General features: G+C 43.7%; 1 protein-coding gene across 1 annotated transcript in view; it reads left to right on the top strand.

Moving 5' to 3' along the window:
* Positions 1–22,513, top strand: part of LOC306937047 (myosin-14-like) — a gene marked incomplete at its 3' end in the record, with an annotated part of 48,104 nt that overhangs the window by 1,256 nt on the left and 24,335 nt on the right. The window contains exons 2-23 of the mRNA XM_079520722.1: positions 1,657–1,987; positions 2,746–2,916; positions 4,716–4,872; positions 5,644–5,671; positions 6,204–6,297; positions 7,353–7,373; positions 7,900–7,992; positions 8,098–8,161; positions 9,171–9,269; positions 9,800–9,943; positions 11,959–12,054; positions 12,385–12,503; positions 13,291–13,443; positions 14,776–14,949; positions 15,578–15,745; positions 16,247–16,361; positions 17,124–17,308; positions 17,758–17,879; positions 18,178–18,247; positions 21,822–21,982; positions 22,210–22,318; positions 22,502–22,513. The exon at positions 22,502–22,513 is cut by the window's right edge and continues 120 nt beyond it. Of these exons, the coding sequence (XP_079376848.1) occupies positions 1,832–1,987; positions 2,746–2,916; positions 4,716–4,872; positions 5,644–5,671; positions 6,204–6,297; positions 7,353–7,373; positions 7,900–7,992; positions 8,098–8,161; positions 9,171–9,269; positions 9,800–9,943; positions 11,959–12,054; positions 12,385–12,503; positions 13,291–13,443; positions 14,776–14,949; positions 15,578–15,745; positions 16,247–16,361; positions 17,124–17,308; positions 17,758–17,879; positions 18,178–18,247; positions 21,822–21,982; positions 22,210–22,318; positions 22,502–22,513 (2,511 nt within the window). The 5' untranslated portion in view covers positions 1,657–1,831. The remainder of the gene's footprint in view (positions 1–1,656; positions 1,988–2,745; positions 2,917–4,715; positions 4,873–5,643; positions 5,672–6,203; positions 6,298–7,352; positions 7,374–7,899; positions 7,993–8,097; positions 8,162–9,170; positions 9,270–9,799; positions 9,944–11,958; positions 12,055–12,384; positions 12,504–13,290; positions 13,444–14,775; positions 14,950–15,577; positions 15,746–16,246; positions 16,362–17,123; positions 17,309–17,757; positions 17,880–18,177; positions 18,248–21,821; positions 21,983–22,209; positions 22,319–22,501) is intronic.

Genomic DNA, 22,513 nt, shown 5'->3' with positions numbered 1-22,513 from the left:
TCTACACCAAACCTCTCTTTCCAAAAATAGCCAATGTTGTGAGCTTGTAGATCTGCTATTTTTGGCTAAAGTTATCCTCAGAATAAGAATGCTAGCGTTCAAGTGGTTGATGTAAAGAAATATACATCTTCCCATTTGGCTGCCCCCTTTTAGTAACTGTGAGGACCCCCTTGTGAAGACCCCTGTGTGATGAGACGAGCACACTACGCTGTGTCCTAGAATAACACTGTCTATGAAGCTAAGTCTATAATGCCTTATATTAAACATACTTGCAATGCATTCCAATCTGCCCATAACAAAGAATGATAAAGTTATAAGCATTCAGAAATACTCATAATGCTTGATAACAATAACTAACATGCATTATGAAGCATTTAATAATGTCTTGTGCAAGGATCATAGTGTATTATATTATCATAGTTGCACTGTAATATGTTAGAATAATTTTATAATGTATTACAATAACTGTTATAATGCATTATTGTGTAATTATAAGTTAAAGTGGTCATTGGTGCTTTACATAAATACATGTCGTGGAGGTGTAGACAGAAACATTTTTTGTTTTTCTTACATAAAACACTTTCACTTTACCATAATGTGTTCTTCAATATCAATATGAGTATTTACAACTATAAGTATACAGCGGATTATGGTGCTTTTTTTGCGTGGTGCAACCACTCATATACAGAGCTTTGTGTGTCTCTGGCTGGCTGTGTCCCTGGCTGTGTTCCTCTGTCCGAGCACGAAAATAGCGTTTGGTTGGTTTCCATCACCAAGTGTCACTGTTGTGCAGCCTAATACACACACACACACACACACACACACACACACACATATTCACTATATACTGTATATGATGATTTTGGGTGTGACAAGTACAGTACAGTACAGTACAGTACAGTACAGTACAGTACAGTACAGTACAGTACAGTACAGTACAGTACAGTACAGTACAGTAGAGGGACCCCCATACGGTAACAGTCATTTCTCAACTGTTTCGGACATGGGGCGGCTCACCGGAACCGGCCCGACCCCCTGGGCGCGTTCCTGGGGGTCTGGATGTTCCGGAGACCCCCGGGGACCCCCACACTATGTAATTTTTCGACCGTTTCGGACACGCGGCGGCTCGCCGGAACCGGGCCGGTACCCTGGGCTTGTTCCTGGGGGTTCCTGGAAGTTCCAGGGACCCCCCGGGGACCCCCACACGGAGTTGCACCACTCACTTCACACAGGTGTGATTTTTTGAAATTTGAATGCCTTATAGACATGGACTTCATAAATTAGAAAGTGTTACCAAAATGGTCCCCTGACTCTCCTCAGATGAACCTTTTATGGCTTGGATGCCTCAGGCAGCATCAGTGAAGCAATGGTCAGCAGAATGAAGATTTTTGTCCTTGATTTTTTTGATCACTTGATCACTGCTGTAATCAACAACTCCGTGAACTCACTCCCAGATGTAACCACATAAACCTTCACATCTCAATTCTGGGGGGCGAACCTTCGGTGAATATAGCAGATCTACAAGCCTGGCTATTATCAGTGAAGAGATTTGTTGTAGAGGGAAAATGGACAAATATTAATCCCTGGGGGACTCCAGTCAACCAAGTATATATGTTTTAAGTGTCAATAAAATACTACCTTGTGTCTTGTCTGCAGATCACACTTCGTCTCATCTGCCACCAACAAACTAGAAACTGATTTAAGTGCCAGTGACCCACCCGAGATCAACCCATCTACCATCGACACGCCGCAGGACCCGGTTGCCAGTGACACTCCAGGCCCCGGCTCTTCCACGCCAGACATCCAGTCAACTCCCAGTGACATTTCCACGATGGCTGACGATGACGACAAGTACCTCTTCCTCCAGAATGACTTTCACAACAGCGGGGCGGCTCAGCCCGACTGGTCGGCCAAGAAGATGGTGTGGATTCCTGCGGAGAGGGACGGTTTCGAGGCAGCCAGCATCAAGGAGGAGAAGGGCAATGAGGTATCAAAGAGTAGTTGAAATTATTTTCCGTGCAAGCTCTCAAATTTGCAGTTACTGAAAGAGTTAGAACAGGGAAAGAGAATAGACAGTCAACGCAAATAACAGGAGAGCAGTCAAATAAAGCATACACATTCCAGTATATTACAAAATCAGCAATGGAAGAATAGCATGGCACCTTCTTGTGCAGGTGTAAAACATATCAAATAGATAAAAAATAGCATCAGGTATATCAAGTCATAGTTATTTTTTCTCTGGTTAAAGTGACAAAAACAAAGCATTAAAGTATTTTAATGAAAAACAGAGCAGGTATAAAATCACATCAAATAGTAATAATGGTTCATGTGTATGGTTAAAGTGGCAAGGTATGTGTCATTAAACCCAAATTATAAGGATTATAATACAACCATTTGCTTGGCTTTTACAATTTTCAAACATTTGCATGTTATCTCCCCCTTTTACATACCGGTATATGTCCCGTATCTTTTACTGTGAAGCTACGATCAAACTGAAACAAAATATAGGGCTGGTCTCTAAAGGTCTGTCTGTCATGCTTAAGTTATTAGTCGTTCGATGGTGTGATGCACAGTCAATAGCCGAAGCTCTGTAGATCGGCTATTTTCTTATGATGCATGTACGGCAAGGCAAATGTATTTTATTTGACAACAAGGCATTTCAAGCTAGAGTAGACATTTGTAGAAACGGCCTCAGGTCTTACTCCTCATCTCAAACACAGTGGTGTCCATCCTGGTCCTCTGCAGGTGGTGGTGGAGCTGCCCAACGGTCAGAAGGTGACCGTGAACAAGGACGACATCCAGAAGATGAATCCGCCCAAGTTCAGCAAGGTGGAGGACATGGCCACGCTAACCTGCCTCAACGAGGCCTCCGTCCTCCACAACCTCAAGGAGCGCTACTTCTCCAGCCTTATCTATGTGAGCAGTGAGCACACGCGCACGCACGCACGCACGCACGCACGCACGCACGCACGCACGCACGCACGCACGCACGCACGCACGCACACATACGCACACACACACACACACACACACACACACACACACACACACACACACACACACACACACACACACACACACACACACACACACACAGCGAGAGGTGTTCCATATGATTTGAGATGAAACAGGCCAGGAGGCTTGTTCCTATGATCTGTGTGCTGTTCTTCTGCCAGAATCTACTTAAATATATAGTCAACCTTCACCCTGACTGGATATCCATATTTTCCATTACTGGTATAACACAAATACCCATACTCTACAGGTGCATTGTACACGCATCCATCGCTCACGTCATTGCTGTTTGGCAGAAATATCTTATCTCCATAATTTAACTTTTTGTGTTTTTTTGTAAATTAATATCCGACTTGATCATACTACAGTGTCACACAAAAGCATCAAAAGTAGCTGATCCTCGAGCTCGATCTACTACTTTAGCTATTTTAGTTTTGGACATAATATGAGGTTTCCATGGGGGGCACGGTGGCACAGTCGGTAGTGCTGTCGCCTCACAGCTAGAAGGTCCTGGGTTCGATTCCCGCTATCTCTCCTCCGTGTCATCAGTGCCCATACCCGAGGCGGGGTTGGCATAAGGGCCTTCCTGTGTGGAGTTTGCATGTTCTTCCCGTGTCCCCTAGGGTAGGTACCACCCTCACAAAAACATGCAACTAGAAAAAGTGCCCTTCTGGGCACAGGTCTCCACCAGGAGGATAGGAGTGTGTGTGATGTTTGGCAAAATGTTTAGGAGTAATATAAACATGTTTTTTTTGTTTGTTTGTTTCTTGCAACAATTGTCTTCATTTTGTTGAGGAAATGCAGAGCCAGATCACTCATAGCATCTCTGAGGATAGAATTCTGGATGAGCAGGACATGTGCAGCATTTTGTACAAAACGGGCTACTCCTGAAAACTTTGGAAGGCAATCTTAGCTAATCAGTGTAGAATCTGAGAAATCCAACAGGCTCGTCTTGATCACATGACTACAGAGATCATGTGTACCGATTTGCGTGAGATTTGGATGAAATCTGTGAGACTAACATATTAACAATGTGTTTTGCAGAAATCGGCCTCATGGTGGCGCTATAACCGGCAGATGTGGAGGGATGCAGGGAAAATGTTTTTCCATGGCCTCTAGGTAGTGCGCATACATAAGTTGTGATGCAGTTATAAATCGGCCTCATGGTGGCGCTATAACAGGCCGTTGAGGAATATTTGGGGCAGAGGTTCGTTGTTCACAGTTTGGCATGGATCGGGCCAACGGTGCCGGAGATTAGCTGATAACGGACAGACGGAAGGACACACACACACACGCGGACGGAGTGCAAAACATACTCTCTCCCCATGCCTTCGGCCTGGTGGAGACAATAATCCTGGTCTCTAAACTGCCTCCCCTGGCCAGCCGGGGCGGGGCGTCTAATGGAGGGGAAAGGAACTGGTTGGAATAACGTGTTCCTTTCACGCGCTACGTCCAGCCGGGGAAACTCCCCCCTGTCAGGTGAAAAGAAACAGCTTGGACTCCTCATGCATAGAAGGAAGCATGAGGTCAGTACGTTGCTCTTCCCAGGTTGGCAGAGGAAATGTAGCGCCCAGGATTACATTGCATAATTGGCACTGGGTTAAAAAAACATGGGTTGCAAAATCGTGGGCTAAAAAATATTTAAAGTTAATATGAGGTTTCCACCCGACAGAGATGATCATTGTGTACTATGTTCCCAGACGTACTCAGGCTTGTTCTGCGTGGTGGTGAACCCCTACAAGATGTTACCCATCTACTCTCAGAAGGTCATTGAGATGTACAAGGGCAAGAAGCGTTACGAGGTGCCTCCACATATTTACTCCGTCACAGACAACGCCTACAGGAACATGATGCAAGGTTAGTGGACCTCCTGGTGTGTGTGTATGTGCGTGTAGTGCATGTCCCAAAGAAATCACAGCGAGCAAATGACGATCACGCTTCCTCGTTATACAATATGAATGGGGTCAGAAGGGGGCCGACAACTTGAACAACCAATGTTTTGTATTAATAAACGAGTGGAGACGGAGACTAAAAAGCAACGGTGGACAGACAAGGCCACACCAACATGCAGAATAGGTGAATAGTGTACATTTGCACACAGAATACTGTGCACTCTATGTTAAATGAACATTTTTAACTGTGTTTTACTGTGAATTTTTTAGATGAGTCATGTATCATGTATTCCTGTATATCATGTATTATACCTTTACCAAGCCAAGGTCATGCCATAAAATATAACCTCCCCACTGAGTTCCCATGTTATGGCAGGTGCTGCGCTGACAGCAATCTGTCTGGAGTCTGACTATGGTCTACTGTCAGTGACCTCAAACCAAGCCCCACTTTCCATTCAGCATGGAAATGGCCATACATGGAGCACAGCGGCATACTCCCTGAGACCCTGAGTCCACTAGTAGCTATTTTTAGCCAGAAGTATCTAATCTCTGACTAGCTTTTAAGGAGTTTTCATTACCCTGCTATACCGGTGAATGGGCCTGAAACCCTGGAAGGTCAGAGCTTTAAGCGTTCAGCTTGATTTGCACGGAGATCAAGGTCAGTTTGTGTTCAGGGCCTATTTTATCCCCCAATAACCTCTCTCTCTCTCTCTGCCACTGTTTTGTGCCTCAATAGACCGTGAGGACCAGTCAATCCTGTGCACGTGAGTGAAAACACCAAATATTTTCCATCACATACAGTATGACTTTCATGTGAGGCTCTGAGAGGAATGTCATTTTCACTAAAGTGAAAGAAGATCAGCCTGATTTGAATGAATTAGGACTTTCACGTATTCATTTTCATAGCTGGCTTACATTTGCATCTTAACAATAGATGTTTTGTATCTGTTTCTACTCTCAAAGCACAGGGTCAGTGTTTTTTTTTAAAAAGACGGCGTGACATTTTCTTAACCACCGATCTAGAAGCTCACAATTTGTTGCAGTCGTGAGCTTGTAGATTGGCTATTTTCAGCATGAAATTAAGTATAAAATCAGGCATTACGACTCCATCAAGGCCTGCCAAAATGTGCGCAAAAAAATCAACTGTAGATTCAGTCGACTAAAACTAGACTAACACTAAAACAATTCAGATGACTAAAATATGACTAAAAGTAAATGAAATTTGCTGTCAAAATCAACACTGCTGAGTTGTTCAGCACCCTCCCCTCACCCCTCTCCTCTCATCCCTCCATCCAGAGGGGAGTCAGGCGCTGGGAAGACAGAGAACACCAAGAAGGTGATTCAGTACCTGGCTCTGGTGGCCTCGTCACACAAGGGGAAGAAGGACCCTGTAAGTTGACACGCACACACACACACACACACACACACACACACACACACACACACACACACACACACACACACACACACACACACACACACACACACACACACACACACACACAATTCCAGAAAATGTATTCAACCCTGCAGTTCAGCCAATTGCCTAATTCATAGTCCATTTATGAAGCTGGGTCACATACAACAGTATGACACACATGCCAAGATGATATTCAAGCTAACAAGGCATCAAGCTCAGCTCTTGTCAGCAAGTAACACTGCGACATACTAGCGTCGCCGTCATGTCCAGGGGGTGTACTTGTACATCAAGCTGCCTCACGCTACAGAAACAGGAGATAGGCTCCTGCCCTATGGCTCGGCAAGGCTACTTATTACAAGGCTACTTATTACCAATGGAAATTTAGAGAGGTATATTTACAAAATTCATATAGCCATTAGCCAAAGTCTTTCTTGAGAACTAAGTTGTGTTTATTGTGATGTTGGAAAACAAGAAGCTGGTATTAAAGTGTACATTCTACACAACAGGAGCCCAGTGCCCTCACAATGGTCAAGGTGAGGAGATCTACACGGCACAAAGCTGTATTTAACGCTGGCTGTTAGGCCGGTGGTGGGCGTGGAGCTTGTGGCTGTTAGGCCGGTGGTGGGTGTGGATCTTTTCAAACAACACATTCTCACTCTCAGGTCGCTTTTCAATGTTTCTGGGAGTCCCGTTGGGTGATGCATGGTCAGATTTGGCCACAACTCGTCACTCATTTGAAGCAAAGGGTGTGAGAATGTTGCATACAACCCTGATTAAAAGGCAAATGAATGAATGAATGAATGAATCTATTTATGAAACCTCTATTGCTTGCAGGCAATGAACCACAGGAAACAAACATGGAACACGGACAATAAATCATGCAACAACAACAACCTCTTATTTGAATTAACATCATATATATATATATAAAAAACATATATATTTTGAATGTTTTTCACTAGGTCAGTCTAGGGATATCAAATGATTACTAATACCTAGTTTATGGTGCTCTCCCTCCACTGTAGCAGGGAGGAGGTCTGGACTATGTGAGTATATCCAGAAGTATATAAATGGTGTCCATTTGCCCAAATGGACCTGTATCCAGACAGGTCCATTTGGTTAAATTGTTATACACTCAGACTTACAAATGGTAAATTAACACTGAGAATGGTTTACTGTGTGGCATGACTATCATTTAATAATGGCAAAGAATAGACCAACAGTATTGCAACCCTGTTACGTTAATCACTACTATATTGCATGAATGTTGTGTACACATTCAGCATTTTCAGACTTACTGTTATTGCTAGAGCATGAGCATTGTGCTTGATTCACATACCTCTGTGTGCATCTGTTTATTTTTCTGTGCTCGTGCTGTCAGTTAGTGTGCTTGTGCATATCTTGCTACACGTCTATTGATTATTGTGTGCTGAACAAGATATAATTTTATAATGTAGTAAATGTACAGACAGACAGACAGACAGACAGACAGACAGACAGACAGACAGACAGACAGACAGACAGACAGACAGACAGACAGACAGCTGACCTTTAATGTCTTGTGCTGTATAGGGGGAGCTTGAGAAGCAGTTGCTGCAAGCCAACCCCATCCTGGAGGCCTTTGGAAATGCCAAAACCATAAAGAATGACAATTCCTCTCGATTTGTAAGTCACTTTGAGCCCACATTTTGGTGGCCTGCTGTGTAATTAATGATATCAACTTGTTGCTATTTAGCATTCATTTACAGCATAATCATGGTCTGTCCACAGGGCAAGTTCATCAAGCTCAACTTTGACGTGACAGGATTCATTGTTGGAGCCAACATCGACACTTGTATCCTCTGAGCTTAAACAGTGTACTGTTCTAATTTATATGAGAGAGAGAGAGAGAGAGAGAGAGAGAGAGAGAGAGAGAGAGAGAGAGAACAAATTACATGTAGCTACTTAGATTGGGTAAGCGAGATGTCCATGGAAATATTCATTCATGTTAATTCATTTTCAATATTCTACAACGGGGCTGGCACGTTGTTTGCCCTGGACATGCTGGCCCTGGTCTGAAGCAAGGTTAACGGTAGAAAAGAAAGACCGGTGTAACTGTAGTTACTATGTACTGTATGTGCTCATTAGAATTACAGGATTACTTACATTAGAGTACTCAGTACAGGTTAACAGACATCTCATTGTTAGTCCCAGAAATAGCTGAAAACACAGTGTTTGAAAATAGCTTGTGTGTTGCTTGCACACGGCACGATTTTGGCCATCTTTTACTTTTAATTCCATGTCATAATGAAGGTAATGAAGTTGGAGTAGGCTGGACTGGATGCTAGGGCTGAGGTAGTATGGGATTTTTGTTAACGGGTAATCGTCCTCCCCCTAACACCGGGGCCCGGGCAGAGGTCTTTTTGTGCCGTTCTGGACAGCCGTGGGTCCGACCGACTTGACACCAGGCACGTGCACCCCTGTGGTGGTGTGAACGTCGAATTTGAAGTCGGTGGGGGGAACGGTTCCCGAGTTACGTGGATTACACACACAGAGACATGGTGCAGTTATAGATAGATGTATGGTAGAGTATGTTTACTTTATACAATATGACTAGTACATCACAGCTGTAGTCTCTAGTCTTCCACTGAGTAAGTTCTTTGAAACAGATGGCAGAAGGGATTGGACACTAGGGGCACCATCATCTTTGCTGTATTTCAGACATCGTTGAAATGACCTCTCTCCGGACATAAAACCTAGCCTGGAGCGTGTTAACTTGAGGCTAAACACAGAGAAGGGTCAAAGAAAGAACCCACACATTTGAAATGATTTGTTTGTCTTTAACCGTCTCCTGACCGGACCAGACCTGCTGGAGAAATCTCGCTGTGTTCGCCAGGCCAAGATCGAGAGATCCTTCCATATCTTCTACTACATGGTGGCAGGAGCCAAAGATAAGATGCGAGGTGAGCAAACCCTCTTACCATCGTCACTATGTGGATTCTGGTGGCCTGATTGCAAGGGTGCGTGCGTGCGTGCGTGCGTGTGTGCGTGCGTGCGTGCGTGCGTGCGTGCGTGCGTGCGTGCGTGCGTGCGTGCGTGCGTGCGTGCGTGTGTTGTATTTATATCCAATTTCAATACTTTTACTTCTACTCCACTACATCTCAGAGGCAAATGTACTTTTTACTCCACTACAATTATTTGAAAACTACTTGTTACTTGTTACTTTGTAGATTTAGATTATTACAAATCATACACTATACTTTGACTATATGAAAATGGCAGATCTACAAGCTTGTAGATCTGCTATTTTCAAAAGATGTTATACATTTGGAAACTTCTGCATGATGAGTATGTTTGCTTTTTGGTACTCCAAGTATATTTTTATACCAATACTTTTGTATAGCAGACTTTTACTTGTAACAGAGTACGGTGGCATTGATACTTTTACTCAAGTAATAAATAAGAGTACTTCTTCCACCACGTGTGCGAGTAGAGGAGCTGCTCCTGGAGGATTTTGGCGGGTATCGTTTCCTGATCGATGGCCACGTGGAGGTTCCAGGCCAGGAGGATGATGAGATGTTTGATGAGACGCTGGAGGCCATGGAGATCATGGGCTTCACCGAGGAAGAGAGACTAGGTAGGTTCACTGCTAAGACGACAACACCTTCATCCAACTCACCCAAACCAATGACTTCTACATTTTCAAGGTTTTTTTTTAAGAAGCCTATTATGTTTTTTACCCCTTTTTCCTCCCCAATGTAGTCATCATGCCAATTAATTCCTCCCCACACACATTTCTGTATTGTCGCTGCTGCAGGCCTGGACTGGCCACTGAATCCAGAGAGTCCCTGGAACCCACTTTAAGAAACACTGACTCAGATAATTCAACACTAGAGTTGACTTAGTACAACACAACATTTTATTTAATTTTGACAATTGACAATGATTGTCTTACAAATAATTGTGACTATTGAATGATTTAATTGTGTTTTTGGTGTTGAATGTCAAAAAATGAACAGGGTAGATATGGCAAATTACAAATTACACCAATAATCAAAATAAATAATTTTCAACTATTGCAAAAACAAGCTAATTCATATTTTACTTTCTTAAAACAATGTACAAAATCAGGGAAAATAGATGATCTATGTACTGTAGTGTACACACACATAACACATCACAATTAATGCATTGTGAGCTTGTAGATCGGATATTTGTCTCCACCAGGCCGAAGGCATGGGGAGAGAGTATGTTTTGCACTCCGTCCGTCCGTCCGTGTGTGTGTCCGTCCGTCCGTCCGTCTGTGAACAGCTAATCTCCGGCACCGTTAACCCGGTCGATGCCAAATTATGCACACACACTCCCTGGATGCCAACGATGAACCTCTGCCCCAAAATTTTCAGAACGGCCTGTTATAGCACCACCAGGAGGCCGCTTTGTGCAAAACAAGTTTTTGGACAGTACACCTACAGATTTTGTCCAAACATCACGCAAATTGGTACACAGTCTCTCTAGAGCCATTCAACGAAACAGGTCTTTCAGATTTCTCAGACTCCATCCTTATTGGCTAAGATTGGCTTCCAAAGTTCGCAGGAGTGCTCAGTTTCAAACAAAATGCTGCAAATCATGAACACATCGTGTGATTTCCGTGAAATTGTGCACGCACATTCCCACTAGGCCGAGGAAGAAATGCCACATGAACATTTTCAACTCAGCCTCATGGTGGTGCTATAACTGGCCGAAAAGTGTTTTACCTCTAACTGCACGGATCTGTGGATAACTTTGTATGCCAACTCCCTAGAGGCCAAGGAAAAACCTTTGCCTGGAATTCTTCACATCTGCTCTTTATAGCGCCACCAGGAGGCCGACATATGTAAAACACATTTTCTAATATTACTCCTTCAGATTTTATCCAAATTTCATGCAAATCGGTACACATGCTCTCCATAGTCATGTGATCAAGACGGGTTTGTTTGATTTCTCATAATCCACCCTCATTGGCTACGATGGGCTTCTAAACTTTTCAGGAGTAGCCCGCTTTGTTCCCGTTTTGTACAAATCGCCACAACTACTCAACGCAGCGTCCGATTGTGGTGAAACTGTGCATGCATATTCCCACTAGGCTTTGGAAGAAATGCCACTTGACAGTTTTCAAATCAGCCTCATGGTGGCGCTACAACAGGCCAAGCCGCATCACACACACACACACACACACACACACACACACACACACACACACACACACACACACACACACACACACACACACACACATACACACACACGTTTATATTGCTCCTAAACATTTTGCCAAACATCACACACACACTCCTATCCTCCTGGTGGAGACCTGTGCCCAGAAGGGCACTTTTTCTAGTTTCCTATACATTTTGCATTGCCCTAAATGCGCAAAATAGTAACACCAGGTAAGAGTGCGGGCATGACATGGAGATAATGATGGAAATATGACATCGTTATCCATTTTTCATCCAGTTTTTATACATATGAATGGAAAAGATTCAAACAATTATGCAATAATTGTCATTAGTTGTAGCTGAAATGATTGCTTCTCTAATTCTTTCTTTCTTTCTTTCTTTCTTTCTTTCTTTCTTTCTTTCTTTCTTTTTTGTACTTCAATTCCTTGTATTGTAGGGATGTTTAAGGTGGTGTCCACTGTGCTGCAGTTGGGTAACATTAGGTTTGTAATGGAAAGGAACAGTGAACAAGCCACCTTGCCTGACAATACAGGTAACATACAACATGTCAAGATGCTAACAGTAGAGCTAAGTTAGCTAGAGCTAGTTAACCAAACACACACCACACAATATAACTAGCAGTCAATACAGGGGACTGTGCTGTGCTTTTTCTGTTTTTGTTAGCACATTTTTCTCAGAAAAATGTAGACTTCTTATATTTGAGATATCCATTAATTCAGTCAATTACCACTTCTGAAGCTCTACTTTCCAATAACGTCTGCAGCGTTCAATAATATCAAATGTTTGTATGCTTATTGATAGTCACCTTGTAGGCTATCATTTTGTTTTGTTCTCCAATCTATGTTGGATCTCTTCTCTCCAGCGGCCCAGAAGGTTTGTCACCTGCAGGGCATAAGCGTGGTGGATTTCACTCGGGCCATCCTCACACCTCGCATCAAAGTGGGCCGAGAGGTGGTGCAGAAAGCTCAGACCAAGCAGCAGGTACACTTGATCTCACAGACCTAAAACAGTTTTAAAGCAGTCACAGTTTAAAAATACTAACTGATATTGAAATTGGGTTGCATCATTCACATAAGGATAATCCTTCTCTTAAGGATTCTGTTCTTTATCATCTTAAACATGCACACACTACAAGATTTTAAAAGTCTGTCACGGACGGACGTGATTCCATACTTGTGATTCCACCAGACGGGTTTCAGACACGTCCCAGAAGCCGCTCTCTGCACTGCATTTCACTTTTGTAGCTTACTACTTACTTACTACCTGTCTCTCTCAGCTATTGTGGTCCTCGTGACTGTTGATAATTACCAGGGTTGGCCGTGAGAAATCCGGGAGATTCAAGAAGTTTTCAGGTTTCTACGGTTTGCCACGTCGCTCAAGGTTGAACAAAATTCAACTTTGACCTCTCTAGCCATTGACCTTTCGACGCGCAGACAGTAGTGAGAGAGGGTGGTACAGACTGTCAGAACAGTGAATGACTACACACACACTGCCTGGCTCATACAGAATGACACAGAATTAATTGTGTGTAACCACAGAGTTGTACAACAAGTCTCTGGAGTGGGGACTAGCTTGATTTAAAAAGGCTAAATATTATAATTTAAAACAGGGCTACACAAGGTTTGTAAAAACAAATTGGGTTCGTTTGAGGACAACCTAGAGAGACTTTTACATTAATGTACCCGGAAGCGTTGAAAATATGATAACTTTTAGTCGCACCTAAAAACTGCTAGTGAAACAACACCTCTCCCCCAATCTCTCTCTCCAGGCTGATTGTGCTGTGGAGGCTCTGGCTAAGGCCATGTATGAGAGACTGTTCCGTTGGATTCTGCTCAGGGTGAACAAGACTCTCGACAAGAGCAAGAAACAGTCCTCCACCTTCCTGGGCATCCTGGATATCGCCGGCTTTGAGATCTTCGAGGTGAGGCCTCAAACCTGCTGCTTTTATTCTGAGTGTCACCATTATATTATGTCCGTTCTGACCAAGTCAGACGGCCGTCATGAGGCCATAACATCACACCATTATTTACAATTGATTGATTGATTGATTGATTGATTGATTGATTGATTGATTGATTGATTGATTGATTACTTTATTAACAGTTTGCAGATTGTACAGAGGTACGGTTTACAATGATTGTTAAAAAACAGAACAGCATAGGGGCTTGTTTCCATTTGTGGTCCCGAATCCCAAGTTTCCATTGTGGTCCCGAGCCATCAGACTTACCCAAAAGCATATTATAATCATATCCCGAATCTGACAAGACAGTAGTGTTATGCACTGTTTTTCAAATAATATCAGTCACTCACCCACATCACATGTTATTTTCAGAAGCAGTGAGTTTTCCACTTCCCTAATTTTAGCTTCACTTGTATCCATTGACCCTGCTAAGCTTGTTATTCATTGACCCTGTAAAGATTAAGCTATTTAGCCCACTTCAAATGCTTTTGATATGATTAGAGTTAGATTTTCTGGGGGGAGGGGGGGTGTGTGGTAGGAGGGTGCCCATGCCTCTGCTTTTAAAGGACAAGTCATCGCCTTTTTTCCTATACTTATATTGATCCCAAATGACTGACCATGGTCTATTTGTGGATTTTCCCCTGTCGTTTCCCAGGCAGCCCCGCCCCCATAGCATAGAGCAGACAGAGCCCCGACGGCAGGGGTTCCCAACCTTTTTTTAACCAAGATGTACTTTCAAATTTGCCACCTAGCTGAGGGCTACCAGCCCAAGTTCTGCCCTAATACCCATTCAATATGCTCATGACAAACAGAAAATATTAATAGTATTAATGAAACGATTGTAACTTCCGTAGGGCCTACAGATACACATATTGCTACTTTTTGCATCTTTTTTTTATGACCCACACATTAAAGACAAAAACACCTTAAATATTTTATTTATTTTAGAAACAGTTTTACTTAAGAGGGACAATTCCCTTTGCAAGTTGATGATGACATTTGTCATGTGCAAATGAAACATTTAAAATATTGATTTGATGCTCATATCAACCTTTAAGTATTATGTTGTTTTTCTATTTGCACATGGATTCCATAAATTCAAGGGGGTGGACCAAACATAATGACCTGTCGCATCAACTTGCGACGGGCATTGTCCCGCTTGAGTAAAAGATGAACTATTTCTAAAATAGATACAATATTTAAGGTGTTTTTAATCCGTTTATGCCCCGAGACCCTCTTTTTGTTTAACAAACGGAACCCTGGATATTGACGTGCCCTTTCTCCTCCACGCAGGACAACTCGTTTGAGCAGCTGTGCATCAACTACACCAACGAGCGTCTGCAGCAGCTGTTCAACCACACCATGTTCATCCTGGAGCAGGAGGAATACAAGAGGGAGGGCATCGAGTGGAACTTCATCGACTTTGGCCTTGACCTGGAGCCCTGCATCGAACTCATCGAGAACAAGGTTAGTCTAGCTCACTCTATCTATTGCCAAACAACAAACACTAGATGTGAAGAAAAACATCTAGTTAATAAACCCAAGGCTTTACAAAAAAAGAAAAAATGTAAGTGACCGAAATAGAATTGTGTATTTTCCAAACGAGACTCTCGTACCTAGACAACCTCAGAATGTCCGGAACTACACCTCCCGAAATCCGAGATAGGAAGATGGCATAGGTTTTTACTTTTGATCTGTATTGAGACAAATTTGTGCGACTGTAAAGACAAAACAAGAAGCATCCGCTTTCATTTTCAGAGCTTCCGTGCTCCAGAATGTAATGGAAGCATTTGAAAATTGTTGGAGGAAACAGTCTGGCCACGTGAGACTATTACTAAATGAACTAAAAGAAAAAGTCCTTAGTTGTTGTCTTTATCAATTCATTTAGTATGTATAGTAGTATTTTGGCGGCATATGAAATATATATTCCATTCGGCACAATAATCGTATTAATTTTAGAAATTATTTGAATTAGAGGATAAACCCTCGAGGTGCAGCTTCTCGTCTTCCATGGAATGGAATTGGAATTGAAATAAAATATTTAATTTTATTGTACGTATTTTCATTACAATTGAGCCTTCACCGTTTCCTACAGAAAGACCCTCCAGGCATCCTGGCGCTGCTGGATGAGGAGTGCTGGTTCCCCAAGGCCACTGACCTGTCCTTTGTGGAGAAGCTGGTGAACACACACACTGGCCACGTCAAGTTCAACAAGCCCAAGCAGCTCAAACTCATCTTCTCTGTGCTGCACTACGCTGGCGCGGTGAGCAACAACAACTGTTTGTACTCCCCTGGATAACCCATTTATTCTACAAATCAGTTGCTTTTGTGCCAAGACCCCCTACAATGATATGTACATTTTTGGCCATGGACCCCCATCTAAAAATGTTTTTACCGCTCACAACGCATATATTATATCTGCTATTTTCAAAGGATTTTATACTGTACATAAAATGTAAACTGTACAAAATTGCTAAATGGGACATTCTGCATAATGCGACGTGCGTGCTTTTACCTTTGATACTCTGGTATACTAAGTATATTTTAATGCCTTTTCTTTTGTACTTTTACGTCAAGTCAATTTTGAATACCAGACTTTTACTTGTAACAGAGTATTTCTATATGGTAGTATTGATACTTTTAAATCAAATATTTCAGTAACTCGTCCACCACTGTAATCAACACAGAGTGAGAGGAAGGCTACATGGTTTTTGACGTGGATGTGTGGTGTTATGGTAGCTGCTGTGTCTCCTTGTTCCTCAAGGTGGACTACAATGCAGCCGACTGGCTGACCAAGAACATGGACCCTCTGAACGACAACGTGACCGCTCTGCTCAACAACTCCTCCAGCAACTTCATCCAGGAAATGTGGAAGGACGGTCAGTCTACTGTACATTCTGTACACTGTACACCACTGGTTCCCAAACAGTCGGCCCGGACCCGCTTGTGGGTCGCAGACACATTTTTATGGGTCTCTTATTAGTTTTTTTGTTTTCTACATTTTGTTTTTAATTATTATAAAAAACATTTAAAAAAAGCTTTCACAAAAGAATACCACATGAAATGATTTTTAAAATATATTTCTAAAGAAATTCCATAAATATAGCCGGTAATCCAGCCGGACAGCGTGTCGCGGGTTCGAGTCCGGAGTCCGACCTTCAAGACCTTCAGAGTCGATGACTCTGATGAAGACCGCATAGGTCGAAATCAGCTCAGTGGCCTTGTGGTTTGAGTGTCCGCCCTGAAACTGGCCGGGTCATACCAAAGACTGTAAAAATGGGACCCAATGCCTCCCTGCTTGACACTCAGCATCAATGGGTTGAATTGGGGGGGTCAAATCTACTAATCAAATTATTCCTGAGCACGGCACGGCTGCAGCTCACCGCTCCTTGGCTGCGGCTCACCGCTCCAAGAGATGGGTCATATGCGGAGAACAAATTTCACTGCGGAAACGTGTGTTACTAATCATACGACTTTGACTTTGACGTTAGTCGCTTTTGTATACTAGCACCTAATAAAAGGCCTCTCCTCCTTCGATATTCCATTACTGTTGCATGCATGTGTTCTAGTGGACCATGTGGTGGGTCTGGACACCCTGACTAAGATGATATTCTATTACTGTTGCATGCATAATGTTCTAGTGGACCATGTGGTAGGTCTGGACACCCTGACTAAGATGAAGGAGAGCTCCACCAGCCGCTCCAAGAAGGGAATGTTCCGCACGGTGGGCCAGCTCTACAAGGAGTCCCTGGCCAAGCTGATGACCACCCTGCACAACACCCAGCCCAACTTTGTCCGCTGCATCATCCCCAACCACGAGAAGAGGGTGAGAGGCTGACGTAGAAAGATTCAACTTATTTAATGTACTTACTGTACATTCCTGTTATTTCTAAGTTATATTGTGACGTTTAGACCATAGCCATAGCCTCATAACCTGCGGCTGCCTAAATGTTTGTACAATTTCTGTTAAAGATGAACTCTGAATTTCAGTGTAGGAGGACCAATACTTAGTTTAAACACATAATTTTTTCTGTTTCATGTTCTCTGAACTTGAACCTGTTTACTGAACCAGCAGTCGTTCTAGTGAGAACCAATGTTTGTGTTTCTCTCTGCTCTGGTTACTGTACAGGTTGTTGGGTTAAATCATAAACCTATCCATGCTCTGGTTACTGTACAGGTTGTTGGGTTAAATCATAACCCTATCCATGCTCTGGTTACTGTACAGGTTGTTGGGTTAAATCATAAACCTATCCATGCTCTGCTGGTCACTCACAGGCAGGCAAGATGGACGCCCACCTGGTGCTGGACCAGCTCAGATGTAACGGCGTGCTGGAGGGCATCCGAATCTGCAGACAGGGGTTCCCCAACCGCATCGTCTTCCAGGAGTTCAGGCAGAGGTCAGGGAACTGTGTGTGTGTGTGTGTGTGTGTGTGTGTGTGTGTGTGTGTGTGTGTGTGTGCTGTGTGTGTGCTGTGTGTGTGTGTGCGTGTGCGAAGCCTAATTCATCCAGTGTTAGTGCAGTGGTTTTGCTTACCGAAAGGACAGATCTACAAATGCGTCTTGGTGCGACGCTTTGTTTAGCTTGTGAATATGTTCTTTTTGGCAATCAACCCCTTGACGTGATGGACTATAATTTGAGCATGACTGTGCGTGTGTTTAGAGATCAGCAGCTTGTTGTTGTTGTCCCGGGTGCAGGTATGAGATCCTGGCTGCCAGCGCCATCCCCAAGGGCTTCATGGATGGCAAGCAGGCCTGCTCTCTCATGGTGAGTTGGATGGAGATGTTTTGCTCTGTAATGTCACCTGCGATCACACCCTAGCTGTCCTCTCTGCGTCCTGAACGACCCTCAGCTGGTCAAACAGATGACAACCAAATTCACGGGACATTGTTCAGCCGATTTATTGTTATTATACCATTTCTGAATTGATATTTATCCAGAACAGTCAGTGAACATTGACTGTCATCGTCATCACTGTAAATGTGCCAGTGTTGTTTGCTAAATGGGTCGTTTTCCACTGCCTGCCCTGGGCCAGATCTGTAATCAAATGAAGAAAAAAAATGGAATGTCCGTACACAATATAATTCTGCTCCCCGTCTTTATTTCAACCTATAAAACAACGTTTCGCCCCTTCAGGCTTTCTCAAGTTACATGGGTATGGCCTTGAAACCCTTAAATAGGTGGGAAATCAACTGGGTGTCGGTAAAATAAACCAATATAGTCCGGCAGCTTAAGGCCATATTTTAGCAAAATGTGGACGCGGCGGACAAAAGCGCCAAAGTTTTTCCACATGCTCTCCATAACCATATGTTTCATTTTGGAAGGGGGGCCACGTCATAAAGATGTCAGAAGGCGGCCATCTTTGCGTTCAAAGATGGACGCCATGTAATATCTATAAGTGCCGCTATCTCGGCTTCTAAGCCACTTGGAAGGTCAATCTTGGTGTCAAAATATATATTATCTGGGTCAAGGAATGCAATAAGGTCATTGAGAATATCACTAGATGTTTATTTGTGCCAATATCAAATAAATACGGTCATTCTAGCAACATATTTACATAATCTTCAACTTCAAATTATCTGTCACAATTACAACTGCAAAGAGCTGTGCAATTCCAGTGTGCCTTCTGACATGAGCATCTTGCACCACAACCCTTTTTACAACCGCACTTTACCAGTTCATTGCAGGCTTTTGACGCCATGGGTAGCGTGACCTGGTTGTCGACATCCAATGTCCATCCCCATCCTTCTGGACTGGGTGTTGGCTGCTGGGCCAGTTCAGACGTGGCCCAGATCCCAGACTGGTATACAACTCGCTTCACGTGCTGCAGCAGTGAATCTTGCGTTGGTGGAATGTGTTCCATCGTTTTGTTCTTCTGGCAGAACAATTCTCGCCGTGCTTCATTGACAGATTCCAAATCACTTGTTTTGTCATACATGATGACTGTACAATTTACAATTTACAATTTAGGCATTTAGCAGACGCTCTTAATCCAGAGCGACTTACATTAAGCAATAACAAAAGCATGGCATACATCACATATATAAAACGTAGTTATCATGAATCATGCGTAGACTAAGAACGTAACAGTGGAGTATCTATGTAAACTATACATACTATACTATACTATATAATATATTATACATGTGTACTATAAAGTGCTATGACTACATGAAGTGCAATTCTAGAGCTGTCTACGTAACAAGCTATAAGTCTGTAAAGCGCTCAAGAAGCTGAAAGTATTGGGCATCTATGGTCACATTAGTGTATGGATTTTCTGTCATGTAGGTGAAGGCCTGGGTGACCTCAGGGTAGGAATTCCAAGCCGCCCATGCTGACTTCTTCCCTTTCCCACCGAATGCTGATGTTGTGTCACAGCCTGTGTAACAGTGGAAGACCGGAAGTGCTGTGGACTTGTCTTTGCCCAGAGCATGGCAGATGGTGTTTATATGAACATTGGTGTAGTTTTTGCCAGTGCCAAAAGCGACCCAGATGTCTGCAGCTGGATACTTGGTGAGCAGGGCATGGAACTTACCGATGAGGATAACAACAACATCCATATCCACAGTGCGTATCAAGCAGGTAGAACAGCCATGTACCAGGGCATCAAGCAGGTGAATCACTATCCTGGTGTCTGCCTCTTCATGGTTACATGGCAGCATGTAGTGGCTAATGTCTGTGCCAACCACTGTGATGCCAGATGTAATGAAGACCAAAAACTACACCAATGTTCATATAAACACCATCTGCCATGCTCTGGGCAAAGACAAGTCCACAGCACTTCCGGTCTTCCACTGTTACACAGGCTGTGACACAACATCAGCATTCGGTGGGAAAGGGAAGAAGTCAGCATGGGCGGCTTGGAATTCCTACCCTGAGGTCACCCAGGCCTTCACCTACATGACAGAAAATCCATACACTAATGTGACCATAGATGCCCAACACTTTCAGCTTCTTGAGCGCTTTACAGTCATCATGTATGACAAAACAAGTGATTTGGAATCTGTCAAGGAAGCACGGCGAGAATGGTTCTGCCAGAAGAACAAAACGATGGAACACATTCCACCAACGCAAGATTCACTGCTGCAGCACGTGAAGCGAGTTGTATACCAGTCTGGGATCTGGGCCACGTCTGAACTGGCCCAGCAGCCAACACCCAGTCCAGAAGGATGGGGATGGACATTGGATGTCGACAACCAGGTCTGGCTTCCTGTGTGGAGCACTCTACCTATGGCGTCAAAAGCCTGCAATTAACTGGTAAAGTGCGGTTGTAAAAAGGGTTGTGGTGCAAGATGCTCATGTCAGAAGGCACACTGGAATTGCACACTCTTTGCAGTGACAGATAATTTGAAGTTGAAGATTATGTAAATATGTTGCTAGAATGACCGTATTTATTTGATATTGGCACAAATAAACATCTAGTGATATTCTCAATGACCTTATTGTATTCCTTGACCCAGATAATGTATATTTTGACACCAAGATTGACCTTCTAAGTGGCTTAGAAGCCGAGATAGCGGCACTTATAGATATTACATGGCGGCCATCTTTGAATGCCAAGATGGCCGCCTTCTGACATCTTGATGACGTGGCCCCCCTTCCAAAATTAAACGTATGGTTATGGAAAGCATGTGGAAAAAATTTGGCGCTTTTGTCCGCCGCGTCCACATAATTTCGCTAAGCTACCGGACTAATAGGCTGTATGTGGAGATCCACTCCTGACTCCAGAACCAGAATACAAATACATCAATTAAGGGGCCATACTCTCACTAAAATAGAGTCATTACTCTCATTAAAATACACTAAATACACCAAAACATATACAATCAATGTCACATACAAAATGAAATGAATACACAGAGATAATAGCGTGGCAGATCCGTATTCATGAGAAATGAGAAACCACCAACAATCAAAAACCCAATAAAAAAAGCTGAGTCTTAGAGAGACAAGATAACATTCACTGCTGCCAACCTGGCAGATGAGGACAGACACAGACCAAGCAGGCTGGTGTGGTTACACTTGAGCCATGCTTAAACATACAGTAGGTGACACTATGCTGTATAAACTAAAGAAGCATGTTCTAAGCATGTTCCAAGCTGTGGTCAGTCCCCCCGTTCAGAAACGTGAATCATCCTCTCCTCTCCTCTCCTCTCCTCTCCTCTCCTCTCCTCTCCTCTCCTCTCCTCTCCTCTCCTCTCCTCTCCTCTCCTCTCCTCTCCTCTCCTCACCTCTCCTCTCCTCTCCTCTCCTATCTCTCCTCTTCTCTATCTCTCTATCTCTCCTCTCCTCTATCTCTCCTATCCTCTATCTCTCCTCTATCTCTCCTCTCCTCTCCCAGGTGAAGCATCTGGAGTTGGACCCTAACCTGTACCGCATAGGTCAGAGTAAGATGTTCTTCAGGACCGGAGTTCTGGCCCAGCTGGAGGAGGAGAGAGACCTGAAGCTAACTGTGGTTATCATCGCCTTTCAGGCCCAGAGCAGGGGCTTCCTGGGCCGCAAGTAAGACACGCACGCACGCACGCACACACACACACACACACACACACACTCACACATTCACACTGTCCCATTCGCGGTGAATAACAACAGCACCTTGTAACAGCACATACCCAACATGACTTCCAAGTCGATTTCTTTATCAATTTCTTGCGTCGTCGTTCGAAAGCACTCACCACATACAGCCTATATGTGAAGGTTCCTCTATGTGTGTGTGTGTGTGTGGTCAGGGCGTTCAGTAAGCGCCAGCAGCAGCTGACAGCCATGAAGGTTCTACAGAGGAACTGTGCCTGCTACCTGGTACTGAAGAACTGGCAGTGGTGGAGGCTCTTCACCAAGGTGCGTGCGCGCAAACACACACACACACACACACACGCACACGCACACGCACACGCACACGCACACGCACACGCACACGCACACACACAAACAGAGGCACTTTGCCCAATAACACTCTTCATATGAACCCCGGGTCGGGTGAGCCTTCACACTGATTGGCTGCACGATGTGTCCGTCATCCAGGTGAAGCCACTG

This window comes from Electrona antarctica, assembly GCF_951216825.1.
Source record: "Electrona antarctica genome assembly, chromosome: 14".
Classification (NCBI taxonomy): domain Eukaryota; kingdom Metazoa; phylum Chordata; class Actinopteri; order Myctophiformes; family Myctophidae; genus Electrona; species Electrona antarctica.
The sequence above is the reverse complement of the archived record's forward strand: the minus strand, read 5'-3'. Positions and strand labels throughout refer to the sequence as shown.